This window comes from Triticum urartu, chromosome 6, assembly GCF_003073215.2.
Source record: "Triticum urartu cultivar G1812 chromosome 6, Tu2.1, whole genome shotgun sequence".
NCBI lineage: Eukaryota > Viridiplantae > Streptophyta > Magnoliopsida > Poales > Poaceae > Triticum > Triticum urartu.
The window spans coordinates 58,189,524-58,206,610 of NC_053027.1; the positions used below are offsets into that span (position 1 = coordinate 58,189,524).

General features: G+C 51.5%; 2 protein-coding genes across 3 annotated transcripts; both read right to left on the reverse strand.

The window, feature by feature from the left end:
• Window positions 1-10,216: 10,216 nt before the first annotated feature.
• LOC125513436 lies at window positions 10,217-12,037 on the reverse strand. Its single transcript, XM_048678553.1, has 3 exons — window positions 11,263-12,037; window positions 11,005-11,167; window positions 10,217-10,897 (listed from the first exon to the last, which is right to left on the reverse strand). Exons 1-3 carry the CDS (start codon window positions 11,364-11,366, stop codon window positions 10,490-10,492), a joined length of 675 nt encoding a protein of 224 aa, XP_048534510.1. The 5' UTR covers window positions 11,367-12,037; the 3' UTR covers window positions 10,217-10,489.
• Window positions 11,401-16,669, reverse strand: LOC125513434 (pentatricopeptide repeat-containing protein At2g17140-like). Of its 2 annotated transcripts, XR_007285939.1 has the most exons (4): window positions 14,166-16,669; window positions 13,784-13,913; window positions 12,135-12,223; window positions 11,401-11,453 (listed from the first exon to the last, which is right to left on the reverse strand). XR_007285939.1 is itself a non-coding variant. In XM_048678552.1 (3 exons), exons 1-2 carry the CDS (start codon window positions 16,652-16,654, stop codon window positions 13,784-13,786), a joined length of 2,619 nt encoding a protein of 872 aa, XP_048534509.1. In that variant the 5' UTR covers window positions 16,655-16,669; the 3' UTR covers window positions 12,134-12,223. The 2 variants fall into 2 exon arrangements, 1 of the variants encoding a protein (XP_048534509.1); XM_048678552.1 differs by lacking the exon at window positions 11,401-11,453 and having other exon boundaries at window positions 12,134-12,223.
• Between the last annotated feature and the right edge of the window lie 418 nt (window positions 16,670-17,087).

Genomic DNA, 17,087 nt, shown 5'->3' on the forward strand with positions numbered 1-17,087 from the left:
GGACACTCTGTTTGTCTATGTATTCACACATGTACTAAGTTTCCGATTAATATAATTCTAGCATGAATAATAAACATTTATCATGATATAAGGAAATATAAATAACAACTTTTTATTGCCTCTAGGGCATATTTCCTTCAACTAGTTCTTTGCCTTTTTGAACACTTATCGGGGTTAAAAATTAATTTCCAGAAGAGTGAATTGTTTTGCTTTGGTAGAGCCAAAGAAGAACAATATGCATATAGACAATTGTTCGGTTGTGCAATGGGTTCCTTGCCGTTTAATTACCTCATAATTCCAATTCACCATCGTAGATTATCAAATAAAGAATGGAAATGCATTGTTGCTGGAAGTGCAAGATTATGTCTTATGGAGGTCGGCTTGTGTTAATTAATTCAGTATTAACAAGTATGTCGATGTTTCTAGTATCTTTCTACCTATAGGGGTACGAAAAATGTTAGACTTCTATCGATCTCGTTTTTTTGACAATGTGATGAGGTAAAGACCGAATACAGATTGGCCGAGTGGGATATTATTTGTAGACCCAAAGACCAAGGGGGTCTTGGGATTGAAAATCTGGAAATAAAAAATAGATGCCTACTGAGTAAATGACTTTATAGGTTATCGATTGAGACCAATGGTATGTGGGCATAGATTTTACGTACCGAATACCTACAATCTAAATCTTTGTCCTAGGTTACCGTTAGACCTAATGACTCCCCATTTTGAAAGGGACTAATGAGGATGAAGGATATTTTTTGTCAGAAATGGTACAACTACACGATTTTGGGAAGATACATGGTTAGGGTAGATGCATCTAGCCTTGCAACATCCCACATTATATAATATTGTACAACGTAAAGAGGATTACATTGCTACAATATTACAATCGTCTCCCTTAAAGATCCAGTTCAGGAGGTCTCTAGTGGAGGAGCGTTGGAGCTCCTGGTTGCATCTCGTGCGAAGGTTGATGGATGTTTAACTTTCTGATCAGCCTGACTCCTTTCACTAGAAGTTAACTAGGATTGGTGTTTTCACGGTGAAGTCTATGTACTTGGATTTAATTAACTCTGGCCCAATCCTGAGATTGATTCACATCTGGAGGGTAAAATTTCCGTTGCGAATTAAGATCTTCATGTGGTTCGTTCACAAGGAAGTGATTCTAACCAAAGATAATCTGCTAAAGCAAAGATGGGTAGGCATTTCACCACTACAAAAAAATACTTCCGTGATGATACGTGTTTGTCACAGTAGGTCACGATTTCTGTCATGCATGTACATCCATGACGATTTTATGACAGAATTAAGATAGTCATACATGTGTTGTCATAGAAGTGTTCCGTGACAAAACTCAAATTATCATCATGGAAGTGTCCACCTCTATGACGATAAATGGCGCATCATGGAAGTGCTTCCGTCAAGGGTAACCGACACGTGGCATCCACCGTAATGGGTCGCCGTTAAGCTATCGGGTTCGGTTTTGGATCCGATAACCCGTTAACAGCTATAACCAATGGTGACTTTCCACATGTAAAATTCTCATTGACTGAAGGAACCACGTGTCAGCTCTGCGTTGGGACAGATGTCAATGGTCCAATGGACAGGAGGTGTCTATAATACGTCGACACATGGCATGGGCCAACAGTGGCCTATTTAGGTTAAAAAGGTCGACCCGTTTGACTTGGTCCAAATCTAGCGAGCCGGCCCATGGAAAGCCTGTTAGCGGCATGTTTGCATATAGCCCATTTACAGCCCGCTAACTCACGACCCTTTCTGGCCTTTCCGTAATCGGCCTAGCAACTCATGTGGGCTGTCCAATATAATTCCAGCCCGTTGTAACTTTCGGCCCATTGATGGTCCATGACGTCTTTCGGCCCATATGGCCCTTTGTAACTCTTGGCCCTTTAACGACCCGTGGTGAAACTGGCCCATAATGAATAGTATATCACTTTATACCCATTAACGGCCCATTTTTTAGTTGGGTCGTATCCAACCCATGTCATCTTTCAGCCTTCTAAGGGCCCATTTACTCTTGGGCTCATTTCTAGCCCTCGATTACTTATGGTCCATTACTGGTCCGTTCCGCTAATGGGCCAAATTTAGCCCATGGTTACAGTCGACCCGTTTGTGGCACGTTAAACCATTGGGTCGTTCTCATAGCGTCATCTATTTCGTCCCATTAACGACTCGTTATGCCTGTCGATAGAATTAAGCTCGTGATACATACTGGCTTGTTAACCGCTCGTTAAGGTCGGGCCCATAAACCGATGATTCCCATTTTAGCCCATTTATGACCCATATTGCGGTCCGTTATTGTTCCACGAATAGCACTACTCATGTTTGGCCTATCGATCATACAACCCATAGAAGGTCCATGAAATTCGACGACTCGTAGAAGGCCCATGAATTCAACGGCCCGTAGAAGGCCCATGGTCACTACAACAGGTAGCAGTACCATGGTTACAGCGGTCCATATGTGGATCATGATTATTGTGGCCTGGTTCTCAAAAAAATGTGGCAACTAGCAAACCTCGGAAAATGAACCGCAATGACTACAAGCTAACAAATAAACAAGACAATAAGGAAATAAATAAGCAAGCAACTTACGCTGGGCTATTAAGTATGTTTACACACGAACATGTCACGTGTACACTCGACGCCGGGGGTGATGCACCGCATCTCACGTCGAAAGAGACCCGACCGATAACGCGATATGCAGGACAGTCGGCGGGTGCTTTTGAAGACCCGAAACCCCACACTCCCGGGAGGGACCCCGTCAGGGAGTGCGGCGACAATGGGCTGGCCTAGGTCGATTCGCTCGCCCCTAGAGCCTTGACATTTGCAGCTCTCAAACACAAAGAACAACGAAGAATGAGAGAGAAAACGATGGGGAGATAAGATGTAGATGAAAAAGTAGTATATTGGTTTGCTCGATTATGTGTTGTTCATTCGGTCGTCACCTCTCATCTATTTATGAGGCGGCTGGACTTCATGTACAAGAAAAGGAGTCCAAATCCCGTCCAAATCTTTCCAAAATTACCCGAACTCAGATTTAGGTATGAGACAGCAGTTCGATTTTTGAGTCTCACGGGCCACAAACGACCTCGGATGAAGATCATCCCAAAAGCAAATTTAACCGTTTCAACGAGACGAACAATTTTCAGGTTGAAATTTTTTCGATTCGAGGCCATCTTTAACTTCTAGTTGGACTCGGTCATGCAACTTTCTTGTTTGTTCAAGTTTTGTAGTAACCTTTGCAGGCTGTATGCTATCTCTGATGATGATGACTCCAAAAGCAAAGTTGACAGTTTCGACAATATGCACAACTTCCATGTAGAACACTTTTTCATCCGAGACCATCTAAATAATCTTTTCAGCCCATCTTTAGCTTATGATCGGATTGACCTTAACAATTTCCACTTGGCCGGAAAGCTTTCATGCCGGCAACGCTTTCCACCCCGGCAAGCTCTTCACTTGACCGGCAAGGATTTCCACGCCGGGAAGCTCTCACGCTAGCAAGCTTTCTCATGTCAGCAAGCTTTTCACGCCAGCAAGCTTTCCACGCCGGCAAGCTTTTCACTTGGCCGGCAAGCTCTCACACCGGCTTTCATGGTGGCAAGCTCTCACACCGGCAAGCTTTGTCACGCCGACAAGCTTTCTCACGCCGGCAAGCTTTCCACGCCGGCAAGCTTTCCACGCTGGCAAGCTTTCCATGCTGGCAAGTTTCATTTAGCCGGCAAAGGCCGAATAACTCACGTGACCCATCAGACACCACCTAGGTGAGTGTCTGGTCCCTCGCGACACTTTTTCACGCAGGACCGATCCGCAGAGTGTTGCATCTAACTTTTGCATGTTTATATCAAAACCAACCGATTCGACGAGAAAAAGACAATTCATGTAGATCATTTTTTTCATATGAGGCCGTCTTGGGGGCGTAATCAGCCAAACAGCGATCTGAACATAAAATTAGAACTTTGAATACAGTTTCGCCTCCTAAGATGAGGTCAGATGGTGATGACCCAAACATGAAAGTTGCTCAGTTTGATGACACGAAACATTTTCATGTTGAAACCCTTTTTTATTGGGGGCCATCTTAATTGTCTTTTGTACTATGCCAAAATCCGGTGTCAATAGTTGCCTTCGAATTTGTTGTATCACGAGATCCACTTGATAAACTTCTAATCTAAATCACCGCCCAAGCGCATGAGGACACATGGAGACGGGTTAGATTTTCATCCCAATTGACGCCCGCCTCTGATCCTCCCGCATCTATGTGATCGCTCATCTTTTATGTTAGTGTGTCTATAAATACCTTTTGTTATCCCGTGTATGTTAGTGTATTTATAAATATTTTTTGTTATCCCGTGGCAAGGCATTTCGCTGCTGTTAACTAAGGGGTTGTTTGAATTGTGACTGCCCTTTGCCATATATTGCCACATGATTTTTGCCATACTTGTTCTAGTTGAGTTGCTTAAATTGTTAGCCAAACTTTGATTTGCCTAAGGAAATCTTGCCACACTTTTTGTGTCTATAACATATGGGGTTCACTGCTCATAAAAAAATCCTTGTCTTAGGTGTGGCTAGAACTTAGATGTGGCAGGGAAGCAAACATGTCACGAACTCATCCTCGCAGGATTGGATCAGGAGGGGAAAGGGGATGAGATCGAGACTTGGGGAAGAAGGTTCTCGCCAAGGGAGGAGGTACAGATTAGGTGGGGAGAGGTTCAGTTTAGAGATTACACATCACATGCCCTATCTACTGGCCTATAGCTGGCTATATAGCCGTGCTCCACTTGTCCGCCTGGCCTGACTGGTGGGCCCGTGCCAACTGGCCGTAGGGGACCCACCATCACGCGTCCACCGCATCACCTCCTGGCGATGCAGGTGTGACATTCCCCACTCCTTCAGAACGGGCGCCGTCTTCAGGTTCAGCGTGCTGCTCGGCGTCTTCAGGTTCATCCCACGCCGGTGCTAGAGGAAAACGGCGGCGTAGGGTGTTGTAGTCCTCCCACGTCGTCGCCGTGTCGTCGTTGCGCCAGCGCACCTTGATCTGCACCAGAGCACTGCTGCCACGCTTGACCATGCGGCGCTCCAGGATCTCCACCGGTTCATCGTCGTGGCCGGCGAGGTCTGGAGGACGCGGCAGCTCGGAGAAGACCGGGGTGTAGTTCGGTGTGAACGGCTTGAGCTGGGACACGTGGAAGACTGGATGGATTCTGCTGTCCGCCGGCAACTCCAGCTTGTACGCCATCTTGCCAATCTTGTCGAGCACCACAAATGGCCCGAAGTACTTGTACGCCAACTTCGCACAGGGCCGGTTCGCCACCGATGACTGTGCATAAGGTTGGAGCTTGAGGACAACACTGTCGCCCACCTCGAAGGAGCGCTCCGTGCAATGCTGATCGGCCTGCTTCTTGAATCTGTGTTGGGCACGCAGAATGTGATCTCGCAGCCTTGCCGTGTGCACGCCCCAGTCCCACGGCTCATCGTCGATCATGGGCATCGTCTTGTCGTCCCAGAGTGCCATGGCGCCCAGGTTGGGCTCGATGCCGTACAGAGCGTTGAAGGGGGAGCATTTGATCGAGGAGTGGAACGACGAGTTGTACCAGAATTCAGCAGTCGGCAGCCAGCGACGCCATTGCCTGGGCGCGTCGTGCACCGCGCAACGCAAGTACATTTCCATGCACTGGTTGACGCGTTCGCTCTAGCCATCCGTCTGGGGGTGGTATGCTGTGGAGAAGAGCAGCTTGGTGCCCGCACTGGCAAAGAGCTCGCGCCAGAGAGCGCTGGTGAAGACGCGATCGCGGTCGGAGACGATGGAGCTTGGAATGCCGTGCAGCTTGACGACGTGATCCCAAAAAACCTTGGCCACCTGAGGAGCTTTGAAGGGATGACGAAGCGGAATGAAGTGCGTTGATTTGGTGAGGCGATCCACGACCACCATGATAGAATCGAATCCTTCCGATGGCGGCAATCCTTCCACGAAATCCATGGTGAGGTCGTGCCAGGGAGCGGTCGGCACGGGCAAGGGTGCGAGTGTGCCCGCCGGCTTGGACTGCTCGTGCTTGGCGTGCTGACAGACTGGGCACTGCCGCACATAGTCGGTGACGTCGGTCTTCAGGCCGTCCCACACGAAAAGCTTCTTGATGCGCTGGTAGGTGGCCGTCGCGCCAGAGTGGCCTCCGACTGCGCTGTGGTGCAGAGCGCTGATGATCTTGGTGCGCAAGGTCGTGTTCTTGCCGATCCACAAGCGCTCCTGCTTGCGGATGAGTCCCTTGTATAGCTCGTACCCGTCATCGTCGGGGCTGTGGATCGCGAGCCGTGCCAGGCGATCCTGCGCCTCGGCGTCCGTGGCGTAGGAGTTCGCCACCTCTTGAACCCATGCAGGCTGGCAGATGGAGAGCGCATCCAGGTTCAGAGACGCACCCACGTGAGAGAGAGCATCCGCGGCGCCGTTGTCGCTGCCGCGACGATAGCGGAACTTGAATTGGAGTCCCACCAGCTTGGCCATGGCCTTGCGCTGCAGATCGGTGGCGAGCTGCTGATCTTGCAGGTTGCAGAGACTTTTGTGGTCCGTGATGATGGTGAACGGGCCCCGTTGCAAGTACGCGCGCCACTTCTCCACGGCCATCATGACGGCGATGAACTCCTTCTTGTACGCCGACAGCCTCTGATTGCGCACGCCTAGGGCCTTGCTGAGAAACGCCACCGGGTGCCCTTCCTGTGCCAGCACCGCGCCCACGCCAGTGTCGCAAGCGTCCGTCTCGATCACGAACGGTCGTGCGAAGTCTGGGAGCGCGAGCACTGGCGCGGTCACCATGGCGCGCTTGAGGAGGTCAAATGCCACCTGCGCTCTCTCGGTCCACTCGAAGCCCTTCTTGGTTAGCAAGCTCGTGAGTGGCTTGGCAATGATGCCGTAGTGCTCGATGAACTTGCGATAGTAGCCGGTGAGGCCGAGGAAGTCGCGGAGCTCGGTGGCAGATGAAGGGGTCGGCCATGCCACCATAGCTTGAGTCATCTCTGGGTCCGTGGCGACGCCATCCTTGGAGATGATGTGGCCGAGGTAGGAGATGCTGTCTTGAGCAAACGAGCACTTGGACTCCTTGGCGTAAAGCTGGTGCTCGCGGAGCAGAGCGAGGACGAGGCGAAGATGCTCCAGGTGCTCCTCCAGAGTTTCACTGAAGATCAAGATGTCATCCAAAAATATGATCACGAATTTACGCACGTACTTGGCGAAGATTGCATTCATGAGGCATTGGAACGTGGCCGGTGCGTTCGTCAGCCCGAACGGCATGACCTTGAAGTGGAAATGGCCATGGTGTGTCTTGAACGCCGTCTTCTCTTCGTCGCCTGCGCGCATGCGTATCTGGTGGTAACCAGCGCGGAGGTTCAGCTTGGAGAAGAAGGCCGCTCCCGCCAGTTCGTCGAGCAACTCGTCGACGATGGGCAGTGGAAATTTGTTCTTGACCGTGGCGTCGTTGAGCCGGCGGTAGTCGACGCAAAAGCGCCAGGTGCCGTCCTTCTTCTTGACGAGCAGCACAGGCGCGGCGAACGGGCTCATACTGTGCTCGATGACGCCTGACTCGAGCATCTCGCGGACTTGGCGCTCGATCTCGTCTTTTTGGAGGGGCGAGTAGCGGTACGGGCGCGAGTTGGCGGGGCGCGCGTCGTCCACCAAGGTGATTGCATGATCGTAGCGGCGGTGAGGAGGTAGGCCCTTTGGTTCGGCGAAGTCCGTCAGAACGCTCTCAACACTTGGTGGAATTTTGGTTGAAGGTGGCTCTGGTGCGCGGGGCAAATCCAGCACGGCCATGTACCAAATGTCATTGCCGGCGTGCCATTTCCGCAGCTGCTCGGGCTCAATCTCCTCTGCTCGGGCTGCTTCGGTCAAACACCTTGCAGGGTGATCATTGCGCCGTGGTACTCGAATGTCAGCGTCTTATCGAGCCAGTGGCAGCTCATGGGACTGAACTGCTCCAACCAATCCATGCCGAGCACGCCGTCGTAGGCGCCCAACTCCAGTTGACGCATATCGGTGGTGAAGGGGTGACCCTGAATCCACCAGTTCAGCCCTTGCACCATGCTGTTGCAGGTCATGCGTTCGCCGTTGGCCATACAGACCTCCATAGCGGGTACGGGAACGTTTTGGGCATGCACGCGCTCGGCGAACACCTGGGAGATGAAGCTGTGTGTGCTCCCTGAGTCCACCAGCAGCAGCATGACTTGATTGCCGACGAGCGCGCGCAGACGAATGGTGCGCGGCGACTCGGTGCCGGCGACCGCGTGGGTGGAGAGCACGCAGCACTCTGGTTCAGGGTCTTGATCAGCCGGTGCATCGAGCAGGTCCATGGCGTGCACCGCGTCATCGCTCAGTACTTCTCCGTAGTCGCCCACCTGAATCGTGAGGAGTTGTGTGGCCTGCTTGCATCGATGGTCGCGGGAGTAGCGATCACCGCATTTGAAACAGAGTCCGTTGGCGCGGCGGTGCTCCCGCAGCTGTCGCTCGCGCGCCAGGTCGTCGTTGGGGGCGGCAGCGCCACCTGGCCGTGGCGCCCCCATGGCTCGAGGAGGAAGCGGCAGTGGCGGCGGTGGTGGAGGAGGTGGTCGCACAGCCGGAATGATCCATGGTCGAGCACGTTGCGTGCTGGCTTCTTCTTCAATGATCCGGGCCAACACCGCCGCACGCGTGATGCTTGATGGCTCCTGAAGGCGAACTGCAGCCCATAACTCGTCGCGCAAGCCCAGCAGAAATTGGGTGATGAACAGCTTGGGGTTGAGCGACGCATCAAGGCGAGCATATGGTACATGTGGGTCTCGAACGCCGTCCGGTACTCGGCGACGGTGCCGGTTTGGCGTAGTTGCAGCAACTTATGCATCTCCATCTTGAATTCGCCAGGCGCGAATTCAGTGATGATTGCCGCAGTGAACTCCTGCCACGACGGCGAGCGATGAGTCTGTCGATACGCTTGGTACCAGTGTGCGGCGTGGCCGTCGATGTAGAGCGACGCCGTTGTCACCCAGCTGTGTGGAGGAACGCGATAGAGGTCGAAGTAGGTTATGCAGCTGTCGATCCAGAGGCTGGGCGCGTCGCCGTCAAAGTGCGGGAAGTCGTGCTTCGGTGGCTTGACCGTGTACTCCTCGCGCTGCCCGATGTGCGCGTCGCGGCCCGCCACGAACGCGTTCGTCTGCCCACGCCCGTGTAGGACAGGGCGTGTCGCGTGGGTAGCAGCGGTGGTCCGTTGTTGGCGAGGCGGACGGCTGGGCCTTGAGGACGAGCGCCGCGGTCGTGCTCCAGCGAAGTCACTGCAGAGGCTTGGGTGTCGCCGTCATGGTGGTCGGCGGTGTTCAGGCGGTGGCGCTCGGCTGCGGGCGGCGAAGGTGGTAGTTCGCGCTGCTGCTGCCGAACTTCATCGACGTCGGCTTGGGTGAGGTCCAGCTGCTTGCGGATGTGCGCCAGATCCGCGGAGACTTGAGTGTTGAACGCGATCTGGGCCTCGCGCTGCTTGTCGCTCGCGAGCGTGGTCTCATCGAAGCGCTTCAAGAGCGCCTGCAGCATGGTTTTGAGCTCTCCCGTGGATTCCGACATGGCGGTGATGATGTGACGGGTCTGGGCGGAAGGTTTGCTGGGCGGCGCCGTCGCCCTCGCTCCAAATCAGGCCAACCCCGCTGGGGATTTCGAGCGGATCTCGCCGGAGCAAGACCGCACCCGCAGCGGTGGATGTTACGGCGGGATCGAGAGGATATGAGGGCAACGAAATTTCTGGGGCAAAACCTGAGCTCTGATTACCAACTGTCACGAACTCATTCTCGCAGGATTGGATCGGGAGGGGAAAGGGGATGAGATCGAGACTTGGGGAAGAAGGTTCTCGCCAAGGGAGGAAGTACAGATTAGGTGGGAAGAGGTTCAGTTTAGAGATTACACGTCATATGCCCTGTCTACTGGCCTACAGCTGGCTATATAGCCGTGCTCCACTTGTCCGCCTGGCCTGACTGGTGGGCCCATGCCAACTGGCCGCAGGGGACCCACCATCAAGCGTCCACCGCATCACCTCCTGGCGATGCAGGTGTGACAAAACAGCCCCTCCATGATACTCTCGTGGGAGAGGTTCATAACCTCCACCCCATTTTCATTGACACAAACCGCTGAAGAATATGAAAAACTGATCTAAAAGTACTCTTCGAGACACTACAATGAGTTGGGGCAGGGATTTGTCAGTATTCACAAAAATGGCCGAAATAAAAGCACCGATGTCACAAAATACAAGCATATCGCAGCCCCAAAAAGATACACGCAAGCCAGTGACCCGCAAGAAAATATCACTACCTAACCACCGGGGATGGCAAAGTGCTAAGCCAGCTTCGATAGGAACGAGAAAAATTGGGATCGCAGATCTAGAATTGGAGAAGCATAAAGTGATAAATCTGAAATTGTGTCTCACAACTTTTACTGCCGGCAGAGTGGCCGACAGCCTACTAATGAATCAAATCGTTAAATCCACTGCACAAATTTGCGGTATTCATGTTTCCATCTGCACAGCCGGCTGCAGAACCTCCTCTGTTCGTCGTCCTCGTCCCAGGCCTCCGCCGTCTCCATCTCCCCGCACCGCGGGTCGGCGCAGGGAGCGGCAGGCTCGGCCGTCCTCCAGCGGCGCATCGTCAGCCTTCTCATGACCGAAGCAGCCTCTCTGCGTACGGAAGCAATCTTGATCTTGCTCTTTGTTCTTGCTGCAGAGCATCCCTCCAGATATCCCATTGCCTCCTCGATGCCTTCGATATTGTAAGCGTCGCGCAGCATAATCATGCCGATGGTGTAGGCCGCAACGGCATGGCCGTGCTTCATGGCGTGGTGGAGGTGCCGGAGCCCGCTCTCCTTTCCCCTATGGTTGCAGATTTCCTCCTGCCAAAGGAAGAAAATGTCAGAATCGTAGCAGTTGGGTTGGTTAGCGCGTGAACAACTGAACATGATGCAATTCTGTAAGATAGTATCTGTGCTTCAGATGTTACCAGGCCGAGGATGTAGGACGCTTCGGGGTTGCCGGTGGCCGCGCACTCCCCGAGCACCGAGAGGAACCTCTCCTTGTCCCACCAGTGCAGACGCCACTCTCTGTCCACCGCCATGCACCGGCCCACCTCCCTCGCCGCCGTCGCGTCGCGGAACACCTTGCATCTGAAGAGATACATGCGCATGATATAGCACCTTGCATCATTTCACAATCACAGCCAAACATCAGAAAGGAAAGGAATAATTAATTGGTCACTTACGATCGCCTGAGGCTGACGATGTCGTCCAGGGGCGTCGTCGACTCCCCCGCGATTCTGGCAGTCACCTCCACCAGGATGTCGGAAGGGAGGCCGGCGATGCCCATGCCAGACGGATCAGCCCCTCCCCCTCCTTGCCCCGTGAGCCCCTCCTCCGTCTCCTCACCCCAATCCTCCTCCTCGTCCCCTTTTGCCTTGTTAAGGTAGATGATGACCAGACCAGAAGCACGTGTAAGTACAGCCAATTATAGCAACTTGCAATGGCGGTTGGCGGAAAGGAAGTTGTTTGTGGTCACAGAGAAGCGGTGGGGGGCATAAACCAATCTATCACGCAAGGACCAAGAGGAGATACTACTAGTTTATTATAGTTGGATGGATGTCTAGCTAAGCTTCCCCGTGGGGTCTCAGATGTCAAAGCAAACCAGCTCTCGTTTCCATTGGTTGGTTCACTGCACGGCTGCAAATTTGCTGACGTACTAGAGAACAGTGATGCATTCTACTAGTTGCCGAAGAATGAGAAAGTGAACAGGGCCACCTATTTTATTCTATATGAAAAAGATTGTGCGCTAAAAATATGTAACCTTGAAATGTCTGTATTAAGAAGAATATTGTACTGGTGCGAAAAGGGTCTGATTTATACACTAAAAAAAGTAAAAATATGCTGGTGCTAAAAAGGCAAGCACAAATGTCTCTTTCTTTGTTTCCACAAGCAGAGGTTGGGAACTGAAATTTTGTCACGATGTAGCTGTGAATTTATATACTAGCATCTAAGACGTTTATCTAGCATCTCATGTACTAGTAAAAATATCTAAGTTTGAGAAAGAAAAAATGCATTAAAACAAAATTTGTAGTCAAATTGGGTGAGTGGTACTCACCAGTATGCAATCTGGAACAGCATCAGGGCATGTCGCTGTGCACAACATTCGTGACAGCAACTACTCCAAATCACCAGTGAATCTTCTCTCTATACAGCAGCAAGCAAAAACATTGTTCAGAACAATTTTATGTAGGCTGTACGAATCAAACTGTTCTTTATATAGTACTGCAGGCATACTAGTTCACATCTCAGAACAGTGTGGAACATTGGTTCCTGATCAGTAGCACTCGGGCATAAAGCGGGTAATTTGGGAAACTTAGATATATGACATTGCAACTTTGGCGATTCAGAGAAATGCCATCACTATTTTGCTCTTTGAAAAAATGACACCACAACATTGCAATACTCCTGAAGATGCCATTATGCAAAATTTCAGACCAAAATGCCCATGCCTTCTTCCTTGCTCTTCTCCTCCCTCCACTGACCTCATTTTCCTCAATCATGGCAGCACAGTCTCTTCCTCCCTCTCTCACCTCTCTTCCTTGCCTTTCTTTGCCACATGGATTCGACCTCAATGCCACAGCCTGAGCATGGGATCCCCATCACAATTTCTTCCCAGAGATTAGAATTACCATCCAAGGCCATCCAAACTCATTCTGCGATCCACATCTCATCCGCATCTGGTTGCTCTGTGGCTCCCATCTCCTCTAAATCCGACAGTGAGCCGGCAACGAGAGGCCGAGGGGAATATTGAGATGGAGCTTGCTGCTGGATTCAGTAAAACAGCCATGGACCCCATCTCCTCTAGATAAGGCAGCAGGAATTTGAGGCGGTCTTCAAAATGGAGCTTCCCGATGGATTCCATGGCAGTCATGGGAGGGCAGAGGATGCTGCGAAGAGTTGCAGACAGCCTGAGGAATAGAAGCTTAGGAGGGAACCCATCCATGGAGGCAAGATGGTAGGTGCAGGGGGCAGAGGAAGATGGACACCATGAGGACGGCACCAGCGGCAGGCTGGACACGCTTGCCGAGGGGGGCGGGAGTGGAGGACGTCGCTGGCCAGCACGGTTGCAGGTCACTGTTGGGAAAGGAGTGAGGGAGGGAGGAAGGAGAAGAGAAGGAAGAAGACATTGGCATCTCAGTCTGAAAATCTATATGATGGCATTTAAAGTTGTAATGGCATATATCTAATTTTCCCAAAACTTGGATCAATACACATTACAGCCTAAAATCCATATCCATTCATCCAAATTCGGAGTATTACACAAAGTTCCTTTCCCAACAGTGACCTGCGCGAGGGGTAATACAAAGAGAAAGAGACATCGATACTCACCAGCGGCGGCACACCCAGCAACAGCAATCCTCCGTTGCAGCCGTCCGACAGCTGAGCACCACGGAGAGGCAAGCGAGAGAGGCTGCGGTGGCGCACAGAGACAGACCTAGCTAAGGCAAAAGTGATGGCAGGCAAGGCGTGTGTGATGCAAATGGGTTTCCCTATATACACCGCGGCTATTTATTTTCTTCTATATTATAAGGTTTTCAGTTACACCGGTGGTCAGAAAGCGCGTACGCTATGGTAGAACAGTCAAACAGAGTTGACTGGTGAGAAATCAATACAACCTAAACATGTGAGTTTGTAGTCACAAGCAACTTCTCAGGCTTTCCATACATGTCATTATTTAGGGCTTTAGGGTGATGAGAGACTTACTCAGCCACTGTTCTCAAGTACATAAATGTCATCATCCTGCTGCCTTTTATGCTCGTATATATTGCCTCTTTGGCCCCATCCTGTTCTCACTCTATTGGTAATTTTCATAATCGTGCGAGCACTGTCATCTCTGCATTTAAAAAATGAAGTCAGAGTCATTGCAGCTCAACAGAGAAAGTGAACTTTACTATCTTGTTAGAGTTAGTTTGTGTTTCTTGTAAGATGAAACCTTGCATCCAAATAAACTCTGTTTAAACAATATGCCTTGGTTATTTTACTAAATTTAAACAATATTTCATAGTCTAAGCGCTACAGAATCATTGCATCAAATAAACAGATGATTGAAGTAAACACATAACGAGAAACTTGATCGTGATAATACCTGTGCAGAAGGGAATGCCAATCACTTTCAGCATACTTGTCATGCTCATGCTTCCGGCTTCCAGTGGTAACCACACCAGAAACAGCAGCATGACCAACATTACCATCTGCCATTTCCATCATCTTTTCCGACAGTACATCAGCATCCTGCTTCTTTCCCGTTTCACTTAGTGCATCTATGACAGGCATGAATGTGGCTGGATCAAATGAATATCCTTTAGCTATAAACAACTTGAGAAGACTATGTGCTTGGTCTGCCTCATGAACACTGCAGAGCCCCACGATGATCTTCTTATATGGGAAACTTTGGATAGAGATTCTCATTTCAAGTGCTATTTCAAGAATGTTCTTGGCTTCTATCCACCTAGCATAAGTGGAGAGTTCGGCGCACATTAAGCAATAGAGCACTTCCTTCTGACCACATGTACTCAAAGCAACATCAAATACCCTCTGAGCTGCAGAGAAATCTGCAATCTTACAAAAAGCCTTGATCAACAAGCCAAAAGAAGTCACATTAGGAACTATTTCATTCTGTAACATTTCATCTAACAAAGGCATTGCTTCGTTCATCATTCCTTGTTCACAAAAGGATTTTATCAAGCTATTGTAGGTCATGACGTTAGAAGAGATCCCCTTCTCCTTCATTTCACTCATCAATTCAAGGATTTCATCCGACATGTGTTTTTCTTGAAATCCCCAAATCAACAAGTTGTATGACCTTGTGCTTGGATTGAAACCTTTCTTTTCCATGTCTCTCAGAACCTTAATGGCTGAAGATGTCTTGCCATGGTTGCAATAACCGTGAATAAAGGTATCATATATAACTGAATCAGGAGAAATATCTTTTGCTATCATCTCAAGTAATCGTTTCTTTGCTTCGTCGAACCTTCCTTCTTTGCACAATGCATTCATCAAAGTTGTGTAAGTGATTCGGTCAGGTAGACATTTTTTGCTGAGGAAAGAATCACTCGCTAAACTTGAAAACGAACTACCCAATCTGCCAAGAGCCAAACTTCCTTCATTCCACATTTCATCGACAATGTCCATAGCCATATCTAATTTACTGCTTCTGCATAGTCCATCAATAATGATATTGCAGCTTGTTGTATCCAAGCTATATCCTTTCTCACCCATCCTCTCCAACAACCTTTCTACCTCTGTAGTCCTACCAGCTTTCCACAAACTCTCCAGCAAAACATTGTAAGTGAACAAATTTGGGGCACACCCCTTCTGTGCCATCTCATCAAGGATCCTGTTGGCAGCGACAGTGTTTCCCTTCGAGCAATAAGCACGGAGCAAACTAGTATAAGTCACAACATCTGGTGTCATCACACCACTCCTCACAAAATCCTCCACTCTCCTTACATCAAACGACTTGCCCTCCTTACACAATCCATCGACAATGATGTTGTATGTATAGCTATTAGGCTGGACACCCTCATGAGCCATCTCGCTCAGCAACTCTTGCGCCTCTCCGATCTTACCATTCCTCACCAATCCTGACAACCAGCGGTTGTAACTCTCGACCTTCCTCAGGAACCCACCACATCTCATAATGTCCACCAACACCCTTGCCTCATCCACCATCCCGGCATCACAGAACCCGCTGAGCATCACGTCGAACGTCACCTGGTCAGGCCTCGGCAGACCTGGCTCCAGGGCCTCCTGCATATCATTGAATATCCTGTATGCCTCCAGCACCCGGCCAGCCTTGCAGAGCGCAGAGATCCTGCCATTGAACGTGACCACATTGGGCGAGAGCCCCTGCGCCCGCATCCGTTCCACCAGCCTCTCAGCCTGGTCCACCTGGCCCTCCCGGCAGAACCCCGCCACCACCGTGTTGCAGACCACCAGGTTCATCCTCGGCATTTCGTCGAGCACCCGAAGCGCGTCGGCGCTCCTGCCCGCGCGGCAGTACCCTCGCGCCAGGATCCCGAAGCTGAAGTCGTTCCTGGCGGGCATCGCGTCGAACACCCTGCGTGCGAGGTCCATGCGGCCGGCGGCACAGAGCGCCTGCAGCAGGGTGTTGCGGGTGAAGACGTCGGGTGCGGCGCCGGAGAGGAGGAGATCCTTGTAGAGCGACTCGACGAGGTCGAGGCGGGACTCGGCGAGCGCGGCGAGGAGGAGGCGGTTGTAGACGGGGGTGGGCGGCGGGCGGAGCGCGGGGCCAGGGAGCGCGCGGAGGGAGCGGAAGGCGGAGAGGGAGAAGTCGAGCGGGACCCGCGGGGAGGCGGATGCGGCGGAGAGGAGCGCGAGGAGGTGCGGGGCGGGGTCCGGGAGGGAGAGGATGTGGGCGAGGAGGCGCGGGAGGAGCGGGTGGCCGGAGGGATCGGCGGCGAGGAGGCGGGAGAGGAACGAGGTGGAGTGCGGCGGCGGAGGGGATGCCGGGGAGGAGAGGTCGAGGAAGAGGCGAAGCGCGGCGGCGGGGTTGGCGGCGTTGCGGCGGAGGAGCGCGAGGAGGGGGGTGGCGGCGGAGGGGGAGGTGGACATGGGAGGGTCGCGGCCGCGGCGAGGGCGGCGGCGGAAAGGGTTTAAACGTGCCCCCGCTGGCTGGCTGGCTGATCGGTGGGGTACACTGTTAGGTCAACGGTCCAGTTCTCTCTCACTGCTGTGGGGCCAAATCGTCCTACTGTCACTGCTCTGTGGGGCCAAATCATCCTAGATCGTGAGCTCACTAGAAAACCATGCTATGCATGTTCATGATCACCAATCTACAATCGCCACATGCTTTTTCTTTGCAAGGAACTGGAGGGTTTTATTCAATAAAACGGGCTCCAACAGTGTCCGCCATCAGGCGAGTCACCAGAAACCCAGGGGAAGAGTACATCCAACAATCTGTCATCTCCAGTGTGCAAGCATTTTTCGCACACAGGTGGGCGGGTACATTAGGATGCCTCTTTACATGATGAATACTAAAAGAGGA

Bases quoted from the DNA above. Each gene is read 5' to 3' on its own strand.
- LOC125513436 (XM_048678553.1), bottom strand. From the start codon at position 11,366: ATGGGCATCGCCGGCCTCCCTTCCGACATCCTGGTGGAGGTGACTGCC. The intron at 11,168-11,262 runs GTAAGTGACCAA...GTATCTCTTCAG, and splicing joins ATCGTCAGCCTCAGGCGATC to ATGCAAGGTGTTCCGCGACG. The intron at 10,898-11,004 runs GTAACATCTGAA...TTCCTTTGGCAG, and splicing joins CGTCCTACATCCTCGGCCTG to GAGGAAATCTGCAACCATAG.
- LOC125513434 (XM_048678552.1), bottom strand. From the start codon at position 16,654: ATGTCCACCTCCCCCTCCGCCGCCACCCCCCTCCTCGCGCTCCTCCGC. The intron at 13,914-14,165 runs GTATTATCACGA...TTTTAAATGCAG, and splicing joins TGGCATTCCCTTCTGCACAG to AGATGACAGTGCTCGCACGA.